The 23,631-nt window shown below is 37.5% G+C and overlaps 1 protein-coding gene across 5 annotated transcripts; it reads right to left on the bottom strand.

The window, feature by feature from the left end:
- Positions 1–16,520: 16,520 nt before the first annotated feature.
- LOC103985119 (protein PIN-LIKES 7) lies at positions 16,521–19,658 on the bottom strand. Of its 5 annotated transcripts, none has more exons than XM_009402734.3 (11): positions 19,507–19,658; positions 18,875–19,077; positions 18,712–18,791; positions 18,510–18,634; positions 18,316–18,437; positions 17,928–18,155; positions 17,627–17,749; positions 17,412–17,512; positions 17,262–17,314; positions 16,997–17,182; positions 16,521–16,868 (listed from the first exon to the last, which is right to left on the bottom strand). In XM_009402734.3, exons 2-11 carry the CDS (start codon positions 19,007–19,009, stop codon positions 16,744–16,746), a joined length of 1,278 nt encoding a protein of 425 aa, XP_009401009.2. In that variant the 5' UTR covers positions 19,010–19,077; positions 19,507–19,658; the 3' UTR covers positions 16,521–16,743. The 5 variants fall into 5 exon arrangements, with proteins under 5 accessions (XP_009401009.2, XP_018681502.2, XP_009401008.2 ...); XM_018825957.2 differs by having other exon boundaries at positions 18,875–19,074; positions 19,507–19,624; XM_009402733.3 differs by having other exon boundaries at positions 19,424–19,579.
- Positions 19,659–23,631: the final 3,973 nt, after the last annotated feature.

Raw genomic sequence — 23,631 nt, 5'->3', positions numbered from 1 at the left:
ATGACATAGGGGGAGCAAATTTGTTAGCTTGCATACTTCAAGAAAAAGCAAAAAGCTTGCTATCTCAACAGATGCAAAAATCTTGCCAACTTTTATATGTGTAAAATTTGCTAGCTCACAAATTGTAAGGAAAAAAACTTGCTAGCTAGCTTGCATAAGTTAAGAAGATGCAAAGACATGCTAGCTTGCTTATCTCAAAAGAGAAGTAAATATTACTGACTTGCATATTTCAAGAAGTAAAAGTTATTTTCTTAAACATCTCAAATATTCCTAGCTTATATATTTTTTTAAATGATGTAAAAATTTTTGTTAGCTTGCATGATGATAAAAATTGAGATTATGTTTATTATATAATGATTTAAACTTGTATATGTTAGGATCAAGAGTCGGGGTCGGCACTAAGAGGGGGGGTGAATTAGTGCACCGGTAAAAATTACGTCTTCAAAACTTCATTTCGATCAAAACCATTTCCGACGTAAAACCGTTTCGTAAAGGTAATACTTTGAAAGCGTACGTAAATGTATTGAAGACAGTAAGCTATTAAAGAGGTTTACAGTATGCAAATAGCAGGAAGTAAATGCAAACCAGAGTTTTAGAGTGGTTCGGTCAACATGACCTATATCCACTTTCGGCTTCCTCCTCCAACGAGGTCACCGACGTACATTAGAGGCCTTTCTTCAATAGGCGAAGGCCAATCACCTTTTATACCCCTCTTCTTATTTTACCGAATTTAGGAGATAACCCTTACAAGCGCTCACTCTCCTCTCTTAAATAGAATTCTAACACTTAGAGTTGGAGGAGGGAATTTCTAAGAGGTTGCAGCAGCGTTTCTTTGCTTTTAGACTCTCTGTGCTTGTGTGCTTTAACCAGGGATGAGAGGGGTATTTATAGGCTTCAAGTCGATTCAAACTTGGAGCCTAAAACTTTTCCATCCTGGGTTCCCCGGGCACGGGTGGTACCATCGCCTAGGTTTGGCGGTACCACTGCCTGAGGGGTAGTGTTGGGCAGTATCACCACCCAGACTAGCGGTACCATCGCTTGGCACCCTGCCAAGGGTGGTACAACCACCTGACATAGTCTCGAAGATTATGCCACGACGGTGAGACTTCTTTGGGTACTGTTTGGGCCTCTTATTGGGCCCAACACAATTCTTACATAGGCCTAGCTGGCCCCTAATTGGGTTGGCCCAAATCCAAGCCCAATTACGTACTAACTACGAAATCCTAAGACATTTGCTAAGCTAAACAAGTCCCTATGTCTATTCTTCTAGCAAGCTTCTAGCGAACTTCCGGTGAATTTCCGACGATCTCTCGGTAATGTTCCGACGGACTCCCAGCAAGCTCCTGGACTTCACGATGATCTTCTTGGTGAGTTCTAATGAGCTTCTCTAGCAAGCTCCGAGACTTCTCGGTTGGTTCTGCCAGAACTTCCGACGAACGTCCGGACTTCCGATGGACTCTCAAACTCCCAACAAAGTCGTGTCCTTGACTCCGGGACTTCATTTTGCTTCATGCCTTGCTATCATAGTTAATCCTGCATATATAAAACATACTTCGATCTAAACAATTAATACTAAGCATTAATCAAGTTGTCCGGCATGTCATTGTTCCCTCGACGCTTCATCTGATTCTTCGGCGCATTATCCTCTCTTGTGGCCTATTGCCCAATCGGCCAATTGACTCTGCAACTCTGATATCCTTGGCGCAATATCTGCTCTTCTTGGCCTGATGCCCGAAGCCTTCTGTCGATACGTCGACCGTTCCTCCGGCTCGACGTCCAATCTTCTAACATAAACACTTATCGATTGGTTTCATCATCAAAATTTGAGATTCAACAGTATGTCCAAACACTTGAAAGTTACACTTCTTCTTTTTGTTGATGACAAAGGGGGAGAAGTATTATCATGTTATGCATGATGATATGTTACAAATATTCATGATGAAATTTACAATGACTTGAATTCAACTTGAATTCAAGGTTCTATCAATATGGCATATTGATAGGGGGAGTTAAGGTTAACTCCGTCATCAATTGGTTGTCATCATCAAAAAAGGGGAGATTGTTGAATCTCATATTTTGATGATGAAACCAATTGATAAGTGTTTATGATTTGATCTATGTTTTGAGTGATGCAGGATGCTTCGATCAGGGAGAGACATTTAAAGCAGGAAGAATCATGTTAGGCCGGAGAAACATGTAAAAAGATTGGACGTCACGCTGAAGGATCGGTCGACGTATCGACAGAAGGCTTCAGGCCATGAGTTCGGGCATTGGGTCAAGAAGAGTGGATATTACGCCAAGGATATCGGAGTTGCAGAGGTCAACTGGCCGATTGGGCAATAGGCCGCAAGAGAGGATGATGCGCCGAAGAATTGGACGAAGCGTCGATGGACCAATGACATTCCGGACAACATGATTAATACTTAGTAATAATTGTATAGATCAAAGTGTGTTTTACGTGTGTAGGATTAACTACGATAGCAAGGCATAAAGCAAAATGAAGTCCCGGAGTCAAGAACGTGATTTCATTGGGAGTTCGACAGTTCGTTGGAAGTCCGGACGTTCGTTAGAAGTTCTACTGGAATTGACTGAGAAGTCTAGGAGCTTGCCAAAGAAACTCATCGGAACTCGGCAAGAAGATCATCATGAAGTCTAAGAGCTTGCTGGGAGTCCGCTGGAACATTGCCGAGAGATCGTCGGAAGTTCGCCGGAATATCACCGGAAGAAACTAGACTTACGGACTTGTTTAGCTTAGTAAATGTCTTAGAATTTATAGTTAGCACATAATTATTGAATCTCAGATTTTGATGATGAAACCAATTGATAAGTGTTTATGATTTGATTTGCATTTTTAGTGACGCAGGATGCTTCAATCAGGATGAGACAATTAAAGCAGGAAAAATCATGTTGGGCCAATGGAATATGTCAGAAGATTAGACGTCTAGTTAGAGGAACGGATGACGTATCGACAGAATGCTTCAGGCCATGGATTTGGCCATCAGGCCAAGAAGAATGGATATTGTGCCAAGGATATCGGAGTTGCGGAGGTCAACTGGCCGATTGGGCAATAAGCCGCAAGAGAGGACGATGCGCCGAAGAATCAGACGAAGCATCGACGGACCAATGACATGCCGGACAACATGATTCACGCTTAGTAATAATTATCTAGATCGAAGTGTATTTTACATGTGCAGGATTAACTACGATAGCAAGGTATGAAGCAAAATGAAGTCTCGGAGTCAAGGACGCGATTTCGTTGGGAGTTCGAGAGTTCGTCGGAAGTCCAAACGTTCATCGAAAGTTCTGCAGGAACCAGCCGAGAAGTCCAGGAGCTTACCGGAAGAAGCTCATCGGAACTCACAAAGAAGATCATCGTGAAGTCCAGGAGCTTGCCAGAAGTCTGTTGGAACATTGCCGGGAGATCGTTGAAAGTTCGTCGGAAGAAACCAAGACCTAGGGACTTGTTTAGCTTAAGTATGCCTTAGAATTCGTAGTTAGCACGTAATTGAGATTGAATTTGAGCCAGCCCAATTATGGGCCAGTTGGGCCCATGTAAGGACTGTGTTGGGCCCAATGAAAAGCCCAAACAGTGACCCAAGAGATGGCACCGTCATGGTACGATCTTCGAGATTGTGTCAGGCGGTGGTACCGCCCCTAGTAGGGTGCCAGGCGATGGTACCGTCAGTCTAGGCGGTGGTACTACCCAGTGGCCCAGTGCTAGGCAGTGGTACTGCCAGATTGGGCGTCGGTACCGCCCAATATAGTGTTAGTGTCAAACTGACACAGGCGGTGGTACCGCCCAGCACAGGCGGTGGTACCGCCCAAACTCATGAAACCCAGGATGAGATGTTTTTAGGCTCCAAGTTTAAATCAACTTGAGGCCTATAAATACCCTTCTCATCCCTAGTTAAAATACACAAGCATAGAGAGTTTAAAAGTGAAGGAACACTGTTGCAATCACTTGAGAAATCCCCTCCTCTAGTCTAAGTCTAGAATTTTGTTTAGGAGTGTGTGTGCTTGTAAAGGTTGTCTCCTAAATGTGTGAAAAGGAGAAAAGGGGTGTAAGAGGTGGTTGGTCTTCGCCTATTGAAGGAAGACTGATAGTGGATGTCGGTGGCCTTGACGGAAGAGAAATCGACGGAGTGGATGTAGGTCACGACAACCGAACCACTGTAAAATTGGCGTGTTCTCTGGTTTGCATTTCTATTGTTGCCATTTACTTTATTGCAAACCATTTTACTTGCTTACTGCCTTCAATACATTTATGAAAATGTGTTTCAAGTTAAGTTTCCGAAATCGATTTTTGTCATACGAAAGAATTTTCTGAAACCGACGTATTTTATCGCTGCACTAATTCACCCCCCCCTCTTAGTGTTGACTCATTCCTAACAGTTAGTATCAGAGCCTTATATTTCTCATTTGGTTTAATACATAAGAGAAATGACTCTTTTCGACTTTCAAGAGGGACTTTCTCTCATTCGTCCTCCCTTGTTCAATGGGACAGACTATACATATTGAAAAACTCGAATGAAAGTTTTCTTACTTTCTTTGGATTTAAATTTATGGAGTATTGTGGAAAACAGTTTTCGAAGGTCTTCTATTCCAATGAACCATTGGAATGATTTGAAGAAGAAGACTTTTTCTTTAAATGCTAGAGCTATGAATGCTTTATTTTGTGTCTTAGATAAATTAAATTTAATCAGGTTTCTACTTGCGAAACGACTTTTGACATTTGGCATACTTTTGAAATCACACATGAAGGCACTAGCATAGTTAAAGATTCAAAAATTAACTTTTTGATACATGATTTTAAACTTTTTCATATGAAACTAAGTGAAGCTGTTGTTGACATGTACACCTGATTTACGGATGTCGTCAATGATTTAAAAGCACTTGGTAGAAGTTTTTCGGATTTTGAACTTGTAAACAAGATTTTACATTCTCTTAATAAGAGTTGGGATTCAAAAGTAACGACTATTCAAGAATCAAAAAACTTGAATCATTTACCAATTGAAGAACTTATAGAGTCTTTGATGACCTATGAAATGACGTACAATGCATGTAAAGAACTTGAAAATCACCATCCAAAGAATAGGAAGGATTTCGGACTTAGAACAATTGAAGACCACTTGAGCATAAGCTCAAGTGATAGTGAACTTAAACTCCTCATGAAATTTTTAAAACAAGAATCAAAAATTAAAAATGAACTTAAAAAAAAGAAGAAGGCGATTTTGGACGAATTGAGCTCATCCGAAGATAAGAAGAAAATCAACAAAGGCGAGGTGGCAAACTACGCCTTAATGGCTTTCTATAATGATGTAACCAAAACCTCTTTACCTTATTTTGAAATTACATAATGCTTTTCATAAGTTATTTTAGTTTAGAAAAATTATTTTTCTTGAAAATTACTTGTTTAATAATATAATGAAAATGCTAAAAAATTGGGATCATGCTTATCTTTCTAGTAATTTTAAAAATGATCATAAAAATTATATATTTTATGATAAATGAGCAAATATGTTAGACTTAAATCTAATGATAATCCTACGTATGTTTTTTCAAGAAGAAATAATGTGTATCTTGATGATATCCGATTTTGATTGAAACCATGCTTGATGTCTTAATGAAAATGTTACGAGATTTGATATTATGCTTAATGTGAATCTATGCATGATGATTTGAAGAAATGATGATTTTTGGATAATTTATGATTTATTGATCTTGATGGTTTTTTTGATGAAATTTATTTTTCAATCCTAAATGATTGATGCATGTTTTTATTTGGCATAAAAAGACAAAGGCATACTTGTATGAAACTAACAACTTAAAATGAAACATCTTCATCTTATCGAGTTTTGAATAAGAGATTAAAATATATATTTATATTATTTTGAATCTCTTGAACTATGAAAGTGATTTTGATGATTTGATGATTTAAATTTGAATAATTTTTTTAATCCAAATCATGATCTTGATTCCTTGATATTTACAAATTAAGATTTATTATGAATCAAGATTTTTTTTAATCATTCTCCTATGATTCTACTTGATATTTTCTTAAGAGGAGATTTTCTAAATGAATCATGATTTTTCAGAATTATAATTTTTATGATTCATAATGAATTGAGAGATATTATACATGAATCGAGATCGTTTATGTATTCTCTCATGACATCTTTTTGCTATAAGAATGTTTTCATCTATATCATGATCTTGAATTCTCGATATTGATACTTGAAATTTTTCTATGAATCAAGATCTTGTTTTTGAACTCCCATATTTCTTTTTGTTATTTACTAAAAAAGAGATTTGTCAAAGTGAATCATATCTATTGATATGCATGAATTGAGATCTTGTTCTCCTACTATTCTTTTTGCTATTCACTAAAAAGAAGACTTATTCTAATAAACCATGATATGCTACTTGACATCTTTTAAGGTTTATGACTTGAATTTTATTATGTAAAATTCCTTGTATTCATGAAGTATATCTCATCACCAAATTCTTCTTTATATTCTTCATGTGATGATATGAATGCATGCAATACTATGATTTTGACATTCATGACTTGATTTTTTGATGATTGAAATAATGACTAGAATATTGATATAATTATGAATGGTGATTTGGTATTATGCATGTAATACTTCAACTTATGATATTGATGCATGTAATGATGAAATATTCATGATAAAAAAATTGTTTTGATTTGAAAATTATTGTAAAGGAAAAAATAATTACAAAATTATTTTCTTCTCTTCTTTTTGGACAATGATAAAAGGGGAGAAATTTTACTAGCTTGCATACTTCACGAAGAAGTAAAAAGCTTGCTCATCCCAAAAGATGTAAAAATTTTTGCCAACTTTCATGTGTAAAATTTGCTAGCTTACATATTGCAAGGAGAAAAAACTTTTTAGGAAGCAAAGTTGCTAGCTTATTAAAAAATGATGCATGCAATACTTATGATTTTATTATGATGATGTATTTGATGTATTGCATATCATGTATGAGAATCATAATTAAAATTGCATTGACTTGAATTAAATTTAAATTCAAGGTTTTCTCAATTATAACATATTGAAATAAGAATGACACTTTATTTTTATCATAATTTAAAAATTGATGAATTACACCATTGTTTTGTTATTCCTCTCTTTTTGCCAATGACAAAGGGGAGAAAGAATTTCTAGAATGCACATCATGAAAAGAGGCAAACTTGTTAGCTTGCACAAGTCAAGAAGATGCAAAAATATGTTAGCTTGCTTATCTCAAAAGAGAAGCAAAGATTGCTAACTTGCATATTTCAAGAAGCAAAAGTTGTTTTCTTGAACATCTTAAATATTGCTGGCTTACATGATGTAAAACTCAAAATTTTTGCTAGCTTACAATGATGATAAAACATGAGATTTATTATGCAATGATTTGAACTTGGATGTCTAAAAACACTTGCTAGTTGCACTTCTCCTTTTTGTTGATGACAAAGAGGGAGAAGTATGATGTTATACATAAGTTTATGATAACATATTGCTTGGATTTTTGAATCCAAGAGTCTCTATCAATATGACATATTGATAGGGGGAGTTTGTTTAAACTCCGTCATCAATTGGTTGTCATCATAAAAAAAGGGGAGATTATTGAATCTCAGATTTTTGATAATGAAACCAATTGATAAGTGTTTATGATTTGATCTGCGTTTTTAGTGATGCAGGATGCTTCGATTAGGATGAGACAATTAGAGCAGGAAGAATCATGTTGGGTCGGTGGAACATGTCAGAAGATTAGACGTTTAGCCGGAGGATCGGATGACGTATTGACAGAATGCTTCGGGCCATGGATTTGGGCATCGGGCCAAGAAGAGCAGATATTGCTCCAAGGATATCGGAGTTGCAGAGGTCAATTGGCCGATTGGGCAATAAGCCGCAAGAGAGGACGATGCCCTGAAGAATCAGACAAAGCGTCAATGGACTAATGACATGCCGGACAACATGATTCATACTTAGTAATAATTGTCTAGATCGAAGTGTGTTTTATATATACAGGATTAACTACGATAGCAAGGCATGAAGCAAAATGAAGTCCCGGAGTCAAGGATGTGATTTCGTTGGGAGTTCGAGAGTTCGTTGGAAATCTAGACGTTCGTCGGAAGTTCTGCAGGAACTAGTCGAGAAGTCTAGGAGCTTGCCAGAAGAAGCTCATCGAAACTTGCCAAGAAGATCATCGTGAAGTCCAGGAGCTTGCCGGAAGTCCGTTGGAACATTACTGGGAGATCATCGGAAGTTCGCCGGAAGCTCACCGGAAGAAACCAAGACCTAGGGACTTGTTTAGCTTAAGTATGCCTTAGATTTCGTAGTTAGCACATAATTAGGATTGGATTTAGGCCAGCCCAATTATGGGCTAGTTAGGCCCATGTAAGGACTGTGTTGGGCCCAATGAAAGGCCCAAATAGTGACCCAAGAGATGGCACCATCATGACATAGTCTTTAAGACTATGTCAGGCGGTGGTACCGCCCTTGGCAGGGTGCCAGGTGGTGGTACCGCCAGTCTGGGTGGTGGTACCATCTAGTGGCCTAGTGCTAGGTGGTGGTACCACCCAGTGCAGTGTTAGTGTCAGACTGACACTGGCGGTGGTACCGCCCAGCACAAGCGATGGTACAACCCAAACCCAAGAAACCCAGGATGAGATATTTTTAGGCTCTAAGTTTGAATCAACTTGAGGCCTATAAATAATCCTCTTATCCCTGGTTAAAATACATAAGTACAGAGAGTTTAAAAGTGAAGAAACACTATTGCAATCACTTGAGAAATCCCCTCCTCTAGTCTAAGTTTAGAATTCTATTTAGGAGGACTGTGTGTACTTGTAAAGGTTGTCTCCTAAATATGTGAAAAGGAGAAGAGGGGTGTAAAAGGTGGTTGGTCTTCGCCTATTGAAGGAAGATTGATAGTGGATGACGGTGGCCTCGACGGAAGAAAAATCGGCAGAGTGGATGTAGGTCACGACGACCGAACCATTATAAAATTGGTGTGTTCTCTAGTTTACATTTATATTGTTGCCATTTACTTTATTGTAAACCATTTTACTTGCTTACTGCCTTCAATACATTTACAAAAACGTGTTTCAAGTTAAGTTTCTGAAATCGATTTTTATCGTAAGAAAGAATTTTTCGAAACCGACGTATTTTACCGCTGCACTAATTCACCCCCCCTCTTAGTGCCAACTTGTTCCTAACAATAATTAGGATTGGAATTGGGCCAACCCAATTAGGGACTAGTTGGGCCCATGTATGAACTATGTTGGGCCCAATGAAAAGGCCCAAACAGTGACCCAAGAGGTGACACCGTCGTGGCACAATCTCTAAGACCGTGTCAAGCGGTGGTACCGCCCAAACACAGTCTCCGATAGGCTGCAGGCGGTGGTACCACCTAGATTGGGCAGTGGTACCGCCTAGTGGTAGGGTGCCAGGCTGTGGTGCTGCCTAGTGTTAGACTGACACTGGCGGTGGTACTGCCCAGCATAGGTGGTAGTACCGGTCGTACCTAGGAAACCCGAGATAAGATGTTTTTAGGCTCCAAGTTTGAATCAACTTGAGGCTTATAAATATCCCTCTCATCCCTGGTTAAAACACACAAGAATTGAGAGTAAAAATAGAAAGAAATGTCGCTATAATCTTGTGTGAACTCCTCTTAAAAGTTCTAAGTGTTAGAATAGTTTAAGAGAGGAGTAAGTGGGAGTGTAAGGGTTATATCCTAAACCCGGTAAAAGGAGAATTGAGTTGTAAAATGTGGTTGATCTTCGCCCATTGAAGGAAGACCGATAGTGGATGCCGGTGGTCTCGATGAAGGAGGAATCAGGAGTGGATGTAGGTCACGACGACCGAACCACTATAAACTCGGTTTGCATTTACTTTGAGCAATTTACTTTTATAGCAAACTGCCTCTCCTACTTACTGTGCTTTTACTATGCCTACGCTGGCATACGCTTTCAAATAAACACCTTCCGAGATTGGTTTTAATCGTATAAAGATTTTACGAAATCGACGTTTTTACCACTGCACTAATTCACCCCCCCCCTCTTAGTACCGACTCGTTCCTAACAAAGTAAACTTATGGATATTATTTCCATCATCCCGATGATCAAAAGGTCTTTATAGCCAAGAGAGCGGTGTTCCTTAAGAAAGAACACATTGTTGATAGAAACAGTGGGAGCATGATAGAGTTAAGCGAGGTTGAAGAATCTATCTTAAGAACCACTCTATAGCTTGAGTCTGTTTAGGTACCTAACACACAAGTTTCAACTTTACATAGGTCCGACAAAATATCCCATTCTCCTCAGAGATATATGAGACATATTAAAGGAGAGGATATTGATCCTTAGACCTATGAGGAGGCTATTATAAGTATAGACTCCGAGAAGTGGCAAGAAGCTATGGATTCTAAGATAGATTCCATATACTCTAGTAAGATTTGGAACCTAGTTGATGCACCCGAGGGTATTGTACCCATTGGTTGCAAATGGATATTCAAGAAGAAGATCAGAGTAGATAGAAAGATAGAGACCTATAAAGCAAGGCTAATGGCTCAGGGGTATCATCAAAGGTAAGGTATTAACTATGATGAAACCTTCTCACCTGTAGCCATGCTAAAATCTATCTGAATTATATTGGCTATTGCAGTACACTATGATTATGAGATCTCGCAGATGGATATAAAAGTCACATTTTTCAATGGTAACCTCAAGGAAGAGGTATATATGATACAGCCTGAGCAATTCATGTCCAAGGATAGTCCAGATAAGGTGTGTAGGCTGCTTAGATCCCTTTATGGACTAAAGCAAGCTTCTTAAAGTTAGAACATAAAGCAAGCTTTCCAAAGTTAGAACATAAGATTTGATGAGGCGATCAAATCTTATGACTTCATTAAGAACAAAGATAAGCCTTGTATATATAGGAAGGTAAGTGGAAGCGCTATCACCTTCTTGATATTATATGTGGATAACATCCTAATCATTAGGAATGATGTAGGAATGCTACCCATAGTAAAAGCTTGGTTATCTAGACACTTCTCTATGAAGGACTTAGGACCTTCTTGATATTATATGTGGATAACATCCTAATCATTAGGAATGATGTAGGAATGCTACCCATAGTAAAAGCTTGGTTATCTAGACACTTCTCTATGAAGGACTTAGGGGAAGCTTCCTATATCTTGAGGATTCAGATCTATAGAGATAGATCCAAAAGGATACTTGGCTTGTCCCAATCCAAGTACATAGATACCATTATCAAAAAGTTTGACATGATAAATTCTAAGAGATGTCTCATACTGATGAGATATGAGATATCACTTTCTAGGAGTATATCCCCAAAGACTCTTGAAGAAAGGGCAAACATAGATAGAATATCCTATGCCTCAGCGATAGGGTCTATCATGTATGTCATACTATGTACTAAGCCTGATATAATGCATGCTCTAAGTGTTATGAGCAGGTATCAAGCGGATCCAGGCTTGGAGTACTGGAAAGCAATAAAGTATATCTTTAATTAGTTGAGAATGACTAAGGATCTTTTACTAGTATATAGAGGTAGTAGTCTCAGGGTTGAAGGCTACATGAACTCAAGTTTTTAGTCCGATATCGATGATAGCAAGTCTAATTCAGGGTATGTGTGCACCCTGAATGGAGGAGCAGTATGCTAGAAGAGTTCCAAGCAAGATACTACTACTGACTCGACCATAAAGGCGGAGTACATTGTTGCAGCAAAGGCAGCAAAGGAGGGAGTCTAGATGAAGAAGTTCATCACAAATTTGGGAGTTGTGCTGGGCAGCGAATAGTCGATTTCCTTATATTGCGACGATAACGGGGCAATTGCTCAAATGAGTGAACCCAAGTCTCATCAAAAGTCTAAGTACGTTCTAAGGAGGTTCCACCTGATCAAAGAGATCATGACTCGAGGAGATGTAGTAGTGGAAAGTGTTCCATCCGAAAATAACATCACAGATCCACTAACAAAGCCATTATCTCAGATTGTCTTTGAGCATCATAGAGGTCTGATGGAGATCAGACATATAGGTGATTGATTTTAGGTCAAATAAGAGATTGCGAGTCATAGGTACCTTGTAAGCTAATCACGTGAGTGATGGCACGTGTGACATGATACACATTCTTTTTGTTTATTATATTATTTGATATTTTATCACTTTATATTGCTTGTTATATATATGCATATATATTGTAATGTCTATGGATCTGTGCAATAGGAATAGGATCGTGATGAGATCACAATAATGAGACTGATTCACCGTTAAACATAGACCCTAAATAATCCTAGTCATAGGTTACTCGAAAGGGACATCAAGATAACCAGACAAACTAGTGTGCTATATGTTGGGAAATCTTGGCAGCGACATCACATGCAGAGCGGAAGAATAAAAAACAAAATCCTCAATTTCCCAAAGATTTATTCGTCGTCATACAAAGATTGGTGCACAAAATCCACAAAACAGAAAACTGCGTATAGTAAAGATTGTGTTACCTCGGGAGATCGTATATCCTTGTATCCCTGCAGATCTCTAGGAGAGGGTAAAGGAGGTCAAGCGCCCTCCTCTCTAGTGGTGATCCATACAGCAGGGCTGCGATGACACTCCTCAAAACTCCAGACCTGCTCTAAGGTGGAGAGGGGGAGGAGAATAGGAGAGGCAAGCAAAGGCTCTAGCCTATGAACTACTGAATTCCTCTTATTTATAGAGGTCTCCTGTCAACTTAACCCTAATATATCCTCCCCTATTGGGTATTGGATCTTCATCCAACTACCCAAGCTTCTTAGATTAGTGGATCTCTATCCAATAATCTCTCATGGGCTTTTATTCGATCTCGTCCATGGGATCTAATTATTCAAGGGCTTATTGGATATCCAATAAGATAGGAGCTCTGGCGGATATCTCATATCTGAACCTCTACTCATCGTAATGCCTACCATATGTGTGTGACCCTCTAGGCCCAATATCGAGCTAGCCGTGAGTCATACCTGTCAGAACTCCTTCTGGCTCAATGAATTATTATCTCCATAATAATTCACTCGACTCATCGACTACGGACGTACTAGGCAACTACGCCGTAGTCCCCAAACGATACAGAGGAATCCAATCCATTGGACCTCTCCGTCCTCAATTACCATGTACTTATAGTCTCTCATCCATCTAATATCCTAGAGACCGTATATCGGGCATGATACTGTCAAACCCATATGGTTTTTTCTTGAGTCTTGCTCTAATCGGATTCTCCTAGAGAACTCTTTCTCTCTCAATTCGAATGGCCTTGGCCAGGGATTTGTCTGAGCAAGAACACATAGGATATTCCTCTTATGACACCGAGAGTGGATGATCCTCTATCGACACTTAATAGCCCTTGTAAGGTTGACTGCCACTCCTCGATAATCGGTTGTACTTGATCCGGGACATCCAAACCTATAAGTCTAATATCAAATAATAGAGCACTCATATAGGACATCCTTGGTGTCTCAAGTCTAAGGACCAGATACACCACTAGGACTATGAAATCGCTGTCTGACAATAAGATATCATCAACCATCCAGTATTCCGTAAGCGAATCAATTAGTGAACTCATTCTCTAATAAGAACTTGTATTGTATCCCTAGTGTCCCTACATGAGCAGCTATGAGACCAGTTGTATCCATCATATAGATGGGTATATAACACACCAGTCTGTTTGGTTATCTCGATGTCCCTCTCGAGTAACCTATGACCGAGATTATTTATGATCTGTGTTTAAAGGCAAATCAGTATCATTATCGTGATCTCATCACGATCCGATTCTCATTGCATAGATCCAAGGACATCACAATATATACATGCATATATGCAATAGTTAACATGAAGTGATAAATGTCAAAATATAATAAGCAAAACGATTGCGTGTCAAGTCACACGTGCCATCACTCATGTGATTAGCTTATTGGGTACCTATGACTAGCATTGTATACCCATCCATATGATGGAGGTAGTTGGTGTGCTATATACCCATCCATATGATGGAGACAGTTAGAGAATGAGTTCACTAATTGATCCACTCACAGAATGCTGGATGGTTAATGATACCTTATTGTTAGACAATAATTCTATTATCCTAGTGGTGTACCTGATCCTTAAACTTAAAATACTAAAGATGTCTTGTATGAGTACTCCACTCTTTGATACCGGACTTATAGATTTGGAAGTTCCAGATCTAGCACAATCGATCATTAAGAGTGGTAGTCAACCTTTTTTTGAGGACTATTGAGTGTCGATAGAGGATCATCTACTCTCGATATCATGAGAGGAATATCCTATGTATTCTTACTCAAACAAATCCCTAGTCAGGGTCATTCAGATTGAGAGAAAAAGAGTTCTCCGGAAAATTCGAGAGCGAAACTCAAGTAAAAACTATATGGGCCTAATAGTACCATGCCCGTTATATAATCTCTAGAGTATTAAATAGATGATAGACTATAGTGTAATGGATTGGATTCTCTTGTATCATCTAGGGACTACGGTGTAGTGGCCTAGTACGTCCACAGTCGATGAATCGAGTGAATTATTATAGAGATAATAATTCACCGAGTTAGAAGATGTTCTGATAGGTATGACTCACAACTAGCTTGATATTAGGCCTAAATGGCCATAGACATATGGTAGGCATCGCGACGAGTAGAGGTTCGGATATGAGATATCCGCTGGAGCCCTTATCTTAATTGGATATCTAATAAGCCTATATATTATTGGATCATATGGATGAGATCCAATAAGAGTCAATAAGAAATTATTGGATAGAGATCCACTAATCTAATAGGCATGGGTAGTTGGATGAAGATCTAATACCCAATAGAGCAGAATCCATTAGGGTTAAATAGATATGAGATCTCTTTAAATAGAAGGGAACCAAAGACCCATAGGCTAAAGGCTTCTTGGTTCCCACCTCCTATTCTCCTCTTCCCTTCTTCTCCTAAGATAGCAGGTGTGGAGTTTTGGGCAGTGATTGGAGGAGCGTCGTTGTAGCCCTATTGTGTGGATCCCTGTTAGAGAGGAGGGTATTTGATCTCCTTCATCTTCTCCTACAGATCTATAGGGATTCAGGGATATACGATCTCCCTAGGTAAAACACAACTATCTCACACTTGGATTTAATTTTCATGGGTTTTTATGCATAAATTTTCGTATGATGACGAATATGTTTTTAAAAAATTTAGAAATTTTTGTTTTATATTATTCTGATGCATATGTAATGTCACCCCTACGTTTCCCTTTAAGTATTGGGAGGAAGAGACTGATGCTGCTCTCGGAGTGACTCTTCTTTCGAAGCCTCACTTTGACCCCTTGAATGAGGGGGGTCCACCTCCTAGGTGGCTCCCCCTAACAGCATGCCTCGTCTTCATGCCTCCTTGGCTCGATGGAGGTGGCGATGGTGATGGTGGATGATGCTTTTGCTCAGCTTAGGGGCTTGATGGTTCCCTGCCCTCCTTGACTGGTAGATAGTACTCTTTGTCGATCTCTTCTTTTACATAATCTCCTAATATGCTTATACTGTTTACATATGTAGCATTGAATATTATTCAAATATCTAACTTTTTATGTCAACCTACCACGCTGAGACTCACCCCTCTCAAAAAATGTCTCACCATTCATGTTCCCAAATTTATTTTTTCTCGATAGGATGAGACATTAAGACTTCTTTTAAACTTATCATATGAACTTCTGATTGTATCATTAGGAATAAATCCTAATTCACCGATGAGTTTTTATTTAATTAAAACTCTCCCAGTTAGTTTAATTAAAACTCTCCTAAAATATGTATCAATCTTAACAAAAAGATAATACAAGATAGGTTGATAGGGGTCCATTGGCTCGTCTGTGTACAAACCTTGTTGGTTAAACAGCTATTTATTCCATTGTCTACAATGGTTTATCATGCATCTTCCCTACCAAGGTAGACACTACACAATTTATCAGCACAGCAATCTTAACAGAGATGCTACAGATCACAGAGCCTATGGATCTGGTTGCATAAATGTTAATGCTGGAATCAACTTCCCTTACTAATGCTGGTGATCAACTTTAAAATTGCATTAGATGTTCTGTATTTGCTTCCATTTCAAGGTTAGCTTAATTTATCTTTCTTTGGCTGGAGATCTATGTAGGCCAACAAGAGTGCCAGCTTATGTAAAATGTGATGATCGGCACATTCTCCTCCAGTTAGTCAACTTGATATCTTGTTATTTCATTGTTTACTTTTAGCTTTCATGACATCAACAATAATGACCCGAAAGAAATTTCTAATGATAAAGAAAACTTAATCTGTGACATGGTTAGGCAAATAATTAGACTTGAGAAGGTCTTGATAGCAGTTTGAATTTATTTGTATGACTGTTCTTGGTTGTCTATCTTATTCATGAAGCAAGACATGCATTTCATACTAATACTTGCTATTACCTATATCAGAAAGTCTGAGAAGAGAAACTTATGTGATGAAGAAATGAGAAAACGGAAGAGATTATCCAATTTCTATGAAAACCATGCCACAACATTGTCAGAGAAAGGAAGAAATAAATGGAAATATTTAATAGGAATTCCCTTCTAGATGCTGTTGCTTTGTGATCTCGACTCGTTGGATAAGAATTGCACCGTCTCTTCCTACTTGTATCATAGAAACTCAAAGAACAAATTCTTCGAATGTTAATTGTTCCTCAAAACATAATTCTATAATAGGATCCACATGAAGACCACTGACCAAATTGTGACCGCGAAGGCAGCAACCAAGTAAGTCCATAGGAATATCACAGAGCACTCTTCTTGACATGCATCAAACAATTGTGCCATTGTACCTGCAATCAATTTCTTTTCACCCTCATCATAAGGTAGCATGGAGTAGCCATCAACAATACAAGGCTGAATGAATGATAAATGAAACATGTAATGTTACCGAAACAAAACAGGAAGAAAATTTTCGTACCGATACTCATGGCAGGGGGGACTGTATATTGTATAAGTAGGATAAAGCTATACAGCGGAGATTGTGGCAGGAAACCTAGACGACCTGCAGCCATGACCACAACAATGCCAGAGAGAGGAAGGATGACGTACCGCACACAGATGATGGCTACGATTACCAGAGGCTTTACTGTGGACTTGCGCAGTCCTGCTTGACATTTAAGACAATATCGCAAATCTCAATCTAGAATTCGACTTCCATATCGAAAAAATTGCAAATTGGAAACCTTCTGTTAGATTGCCACCGAGAATGATGATCGTGCAGGGTATGGTGCCATCCCTGCTTCCAAGTATCAGAAGTTTTGTATCACAAGCAATGAAATCTTTGCCTCGAGTGATTGAATTTAGTCAGGAAAGAAGAAGATATTATTGCTTACCCTAGTAATGTCATGGAATCGTGAACAACTTTGAGTGGGGCTGTTTCTCCAACTATGAATGCCTTTAACCATGGTATAGCACCCACAGCGAAGCCAATTATCTGAGATAGAATCAAGATTCTAGTGAGTCAGATTTTTTGCCTCAACAATTTTTACCTTCTTATTTCATGTCCAAGAGCAGATGCAATTACTACTTTTAAGGTAGACAAAGATACCGCAGAAATTGTTGGTGGAGATAACAATTCCTCCGACATTTTGTGAAAGGTCCCCTTCAATTTCTCCCAAATGTGCATAATTATGTCGCTGAGATTTCTGCCCAACAATTGTCCCTCAGTCTCCTTCATAACATAAATATGCATGTTAATTCCGCAATTTTTTTGGATTTTAAGATACCTGCCAATGATACTACTGTTTTTTCTTCTTCTTCTTCATCGGCTTTTGTCGTTTTGCAAAATTATAAGTGTAATTATAGGCCTGCAAGCATCGACTGTGTCGCAATCTATGTGTGGCACTTACACTTTGATGTTCTGCAGTTCTGTCACTTGTATCAGATGGTGGCAGAAGCAAGGCCCGTCGATCATCGTAATCTTGTTCCTCTTGCGCATCAAACATTCTAGTTTTCCTGTTCGTCTCTGGATTCTTGTTCATCCTTGTTAGCACATCATGTCCGTGGTTTCCAGAAGAATGACTTACAGATTTTCTAATTAGACTGTAGGTGTGTGTCCATATGAACAAATTTCCAACCTGCTTGAACAAGCGAAAAATGTATCATGTAGATGAAGATCACTCACAAGAACAAATAGGAATCCCCTGAATCTTGCATCTATACTTTGCAGAGTAGAATTAGTTTCAGAAGTGGATATCTCTGTTGCAGTATCAAATCTAATGACAGCTTTTACTTTACCACCATCGAAAAAGATGCGTAGGAGATTCCTTGGACACGGCAAATCTTGGATAACCCAAATGGATTGCCATCCTCATCACAGATTGCTGGGACAATAATCAAGGGCATAGCACCTAAATTACCTGTTTTATGCATGCAGGATGAATTAGCCACCATCAATAATATGTTGCACACAAGGAGATGTTCATGGCTACCTGCTGAGCAACTTGCAATGACGAGGGCTCGAAGGTGATGCTCCAGCTTCAACATCTTCACTGCAGCCCACCCAAGGATTCCACCAATCAAGAATGTGATCCCAATGTTTACAGGCATAAACCACCTGACACAGCCAGAAAAAATAAAAATATATTACTTGGAATCATGTATCGGCTTGGAAGCAACAGAAACCAGGCTTACCAAGAAATGATGTCCTTTGCTGTCACAGTCTTTGCTAAGCTTGCAAACACCAGGGCTGGGATGAAGACAACAAACACGATCTGCATACTAATTAGGTGAGTTATTGAGGTCTGAAGCAAAGAAAAGTGTTGTGAGCTGATGATGCAAATTGTGGTTGCTTAACCTTGTTGACGTCTCTGCGTGCATTGGAGGAAAGGATGTTGACATAACCAGATGCAAGAAAAGCTCCGATGAGGCCTACAAGCAGCACTTGCAGCACCGGCCTGGAAGCCACCATGAGCAGAGACCAGAATTCCATCTTCTCTCACTCTCTGAGGCGCTTTAAGCAACTGTTCTTGGATGCTGCTGCTTGATCAAGCTGCTCTGCTGTTGACCAAGATAGTGTTATCAAGACAGTGGCAGCTAACGTGAAAGAAATGCATCGATTTGTTCCATATCATCTGTAGGTTTGCTGTTAGTTCACAGTTCATGAAGCTCAAGTGACTCTTCTCCGATCTAGAACATCTTTATATTGAAGCAGAAAGTTCTGATGAGCCTAAATTTAAGATTGCATGCAAGAAGCATCGATCTGTATCATGTTGATAGCAGCTTGTCAAGCCTATGTGCACGGCATCAGAGTTCTCTACTGAGCTATATCAAAACACACACACACACACACACACACACACACTCACACAGAGAGAGAGAGAGAGAGAGAGAGAGAGAGAGAGACCTAGGAGTTACACCGTCATGGTGAAGTTGGAGGAAGGATGAGGAATAAAAGAGCATCAGGCAGCAAGGATAAGGAATCAATACCGCTTGAAGAGAAGAGTGATGGCTTTGTTGGCACATCAGCTGCTTGCCTCCAATTTAATGGCAGAGAGAGGGAGATTAGGGTAACTTCTTCTCCAACATGAGATCCAAAAGCGAACTGATTTCATTAACAATAGCAGAAAGGATTAAGATTAATGTGATCATCTCCCTCTCTCACTGATACACACACACAAAACAAAGACGAGAGTGACATCCACTTGAGTAGGGCTTCATTCAATGTCCCAGCTTGTTCGTGCAATCATACATCAAAAAATGTTGTCTCTACTCGATGACAATGTTCCGTTTGAGGAACTCCAACTGGCACAATAATGATTTGACCTATTTATATGAGATGGAGTTGAAGAGATACATAGGACAAGCTACGGATAAAAATAAAAGCTGAGGAGAAGGGCAGACGAAGAAGGAAGCAGAGGACGAGAGTTCAAAAGTTGTGGGCCCAAAGGAATCCATGTAGACGAAAACAACATCACTACCACCATGTGATATATCCTTCCAACGAAGCTATTACGGCTCCATTTGATCCGATCAATAGATCCCACATGATAAGAATGATAAGAATCTGATGTGCATGAGGGTCGTCACCAAGCGACAAGAATAATTAAGAGGACTCGAGCACAAGCGGATGATATGTCCCATCAACAACTAGAACAATAAAAATTATTCATACAGTTTAGTCTTATGAATCGGTCAAAGATCAAATGAAATTTGCCATCGAGATTATATATATATATTTATATATATATATATGTACATATATGTGTATATATATATATATACATACACATATATATAATCAGTAAACTGGACAAAATTGAGACCTACACTAGACAAAATAATACATTTATTTAAATATTAAGTCTTATTATTTATACTAAATTTAGATTTTTTAATCTCTCATCACACTAATAATATGTATCTATTTATCTTATCTAAATTAATATATTACCTTAAACAATTCTTCATCTCTCGAGGAACATAACCGATCAAAAATTAATTTGCATATATCTTTATTAGCTATTATTTACCTTCAGCTCAATATTCTGAATGAATGTTTTGTATATGTTAATTTTTTTATCGTTCAATAGTTGATCAATAAATCAAACTATTTTGTACGATTATTCTTTTAAAATAAAATGAACCTAGTAAATATACAAAATGAGATGTTATCCTCACCTTTAAGCATCATACGCATTGTGTTGACTAATAAATTTAAGATACACAAAATTTTGAACAAATTCTCGTAAAAAGCTACTTTTTAAGATTTTTTTTCCAAGCAATGTCTCCCCTTGCATAATTTTTCACGGTATCATCTTGTTTTCTAACACCTAAAATACCTTATTTTTCTTCCTTTCTCTCCTTTTTTTTTTTGCGGATCACTTCATGTCCGATTATAATACTTTTCAACAATATCAAAATAACATTATAACTTAGTGTTTTCATATAAATTTTGTAAAAACACTATGTTTACAATGTTTGACACTATGGTTACAGTGTTTACAATAATACTAGAAAAATATTATAATACGGTGTAAAAATGATTAGTTCACCTATGCTCCTATCCATGGGAAAAAGAAGGAAAAGAGAAAATTTTGATAGGAGGCTAGTGGTGTTTAGGTATTAGGTAAAAAAATAGATGTTAGTTGGAAGTCTAGAAATGGGGACACTTCCCTAGAAAAGCCTTTTAAAAAAATAACTTTTTTTTTTTGGCAATTCACCCTAAATTTTTTTTTACTTATGTAAGCTTTTTCTTCATCCATTCCAAAAACATCCTTAATTATTCTCTTAATATTCCTATAAATATAATTAATATATTCAATCTTGTTTCGAATTACTCTAAAAGCTTCAGTTTTTTTTATAGGGTTGTACTTTACAATTCAAAATTAAAACTAATTTTCCATAGACGGAGCACTCTCAATTAAGTTTGTTTGACAACTTTATCTAGCATTAAATCGAATATGACGGACCTCATCGTCTTTACCTCTCCCCCACAATGGCTTTCGGTTCATAGGAACTGTGAGACATGTGAGTCACTGTCGTTCAAGGTTACATCAATAAGTTTTTCTTGTCGATGTGCCATATTTCTCAGTGACGTGATATCAACGAAACGAGAGACTTGATTGCATATCTCTTGTCGTTAAATGTTGCGTCAACAAGTTTTGCATGTCTCTCTGATTCTTATATCGACAAGTTTCTTGATGAAATCATACATAACATAGAGAGAGAAGAGGAATATGATGGATAAGGTACTCAACCCTTTCCCATTCATAATCTTGGTATTTCGTAGGGAGGTTGATACAGTATTACGAGCAAGAGTAGCATAAGAGAAGAATAAAAAGAATCATATGAAAAATCTTAAAATAATTTTTCTAGAGAAAAGAATCTTAGAAGCAAGGAGGCAAAGAAGATCTTTCACTATATATAACCAAACAGCTGATCTCGGCGCAATAATAATCATAACGACTATGGATAATCATAGTCAATAAATATATAAATTAATGAAAGAAACATAACTGACACAAACTAAGGAAACAAATAAATAAATAAAATAAATTTTGAGGTAAAAAATGACTGTGATCCTCAAATCTCGGTAAGAAAAGTTTAGATTCTGCTCATACATAATATTTTATTATTTTTAAAACATAATTATAAAGAACAATTTATACTTTGTCATGGGAGCACAACGAGAATCAGAAATATCATATATTTGAAACTTGTTAGTAAAATGTTAAAAAAACGTTTATAGTTTGTAGTCTCCAAGAAAAATAATACAACAAACAAAACAACAACAAAAACAAGCCTATAGAGTCCTAACTACTTGAGGTGGAATATATGAATTTTTTATCGTCATGAGATGGATAAAAGGTATAAGTTTCACTAAATTAAAATTATTTAAATATTTATTTATAGTTTATATTAAGATCTTTTTATGTCTTTCTTTATCTCTCCTAATACCACTAATAGTGATTATTTCATGCCTTATGTAGATTTTTTTTAAGCACATAGCTATATTATCTTAAGTGATTCTCTTTTTTTTTATCTTTTATCAATACGATATTTAATTGCTCACGAATTAAAAAAAAAAAATTATCTTTTCTAGTGACTCCACAAATCTACCTTAACATTTTCATCTCAGTGATATAATTTTTTTATATATATTATTTTTTAACTACCTAATATTCATAAAGCATTGTAAATGTCTTATAAATTTTTTTAATCTTAAAGATAATTGATGATCATACAAGACTCTTAACATCCTCCGTCATTTTAACCATAATATATTTACTCTATAAATAATATCTTAATTTATTTTTTCATCTTATAAAATAATGAATCAAAGATACCTAAAGTTTTTACTCAATGAAACTTCTTATCCATTAAACTTAATTATATCTTCATATGTATTCGTAGTATTACTAAAATCACATATCATATATTTAATGTTAGTCTTAAACCAAAGCCTTTAGTTTATAAGGATTACCTTCACATCTAAAGCTTAGAATGAATTTTATTTAAACTCTTAGTAACTATGATATGTGATTTTAGTAATATGATATGTATTCGTAGTATTACTAAAATCACATATCATATATTTAATGTTAGTCTTAAACCAAAGTCTTTAGTTCATAAGGATTACCTTCACATCTAAAGCTTAGAATGAATTTTATTTAAACTCTTAGTAACTATGATATGTGATTTTAGTAATATCATGGCAAATAAGGGAGGTATATCGTATTAATGATTTGTATGTTTATCCATTATTAACGTGAAAAAGAGAGAAATCTCAAGTAGATATATTCTCCCAAGTGGTCTGGGCGGTGGTACCATTAGCAGTTAATCCTGAAAAGAAAGAAACCTCAAGTAGATACATTCTCCCAGGTGGTCTGGGTGGTGGTACCGTTGGCAGTTAATGCTGCTAGCGGTGGTACCGCTAAAGCTCAATCTCCGAGCTATATCAGGTGGTGGTACTGCCCAGTGTCAAGTGTCAAGCGATAGTACCGCCCAATAATGGTGGTGGTATCGCTAGTACCCCGAAATCCAGAGATATGACACTTTTTTGCTCCAATTTTGAAGCTAATGGGGCCTACAAATACTCCACCATTTTCTGCA

This window comes from Musa acuminata, chromosome BXJ2-5 (genome assembly GCF_036884655.1).
Source record: "Musa acuminata AAA Group cultivar baxijiao chromosome BXJ2-5, Cavendish_Baxijiao_AAA, whole genome shotgun sequence".
Taxonomy (NCBI): Eukaryota; Viridiplantae; Streptophyta; class Magnoliopsida; order Zingiberales; family Musaceae; genus Musa; species Musa acuminata.
Note: the sequence above shows the minus strand (reverse complement) of the source record. Positions and strands in the feature narration are given on the sequence as shown.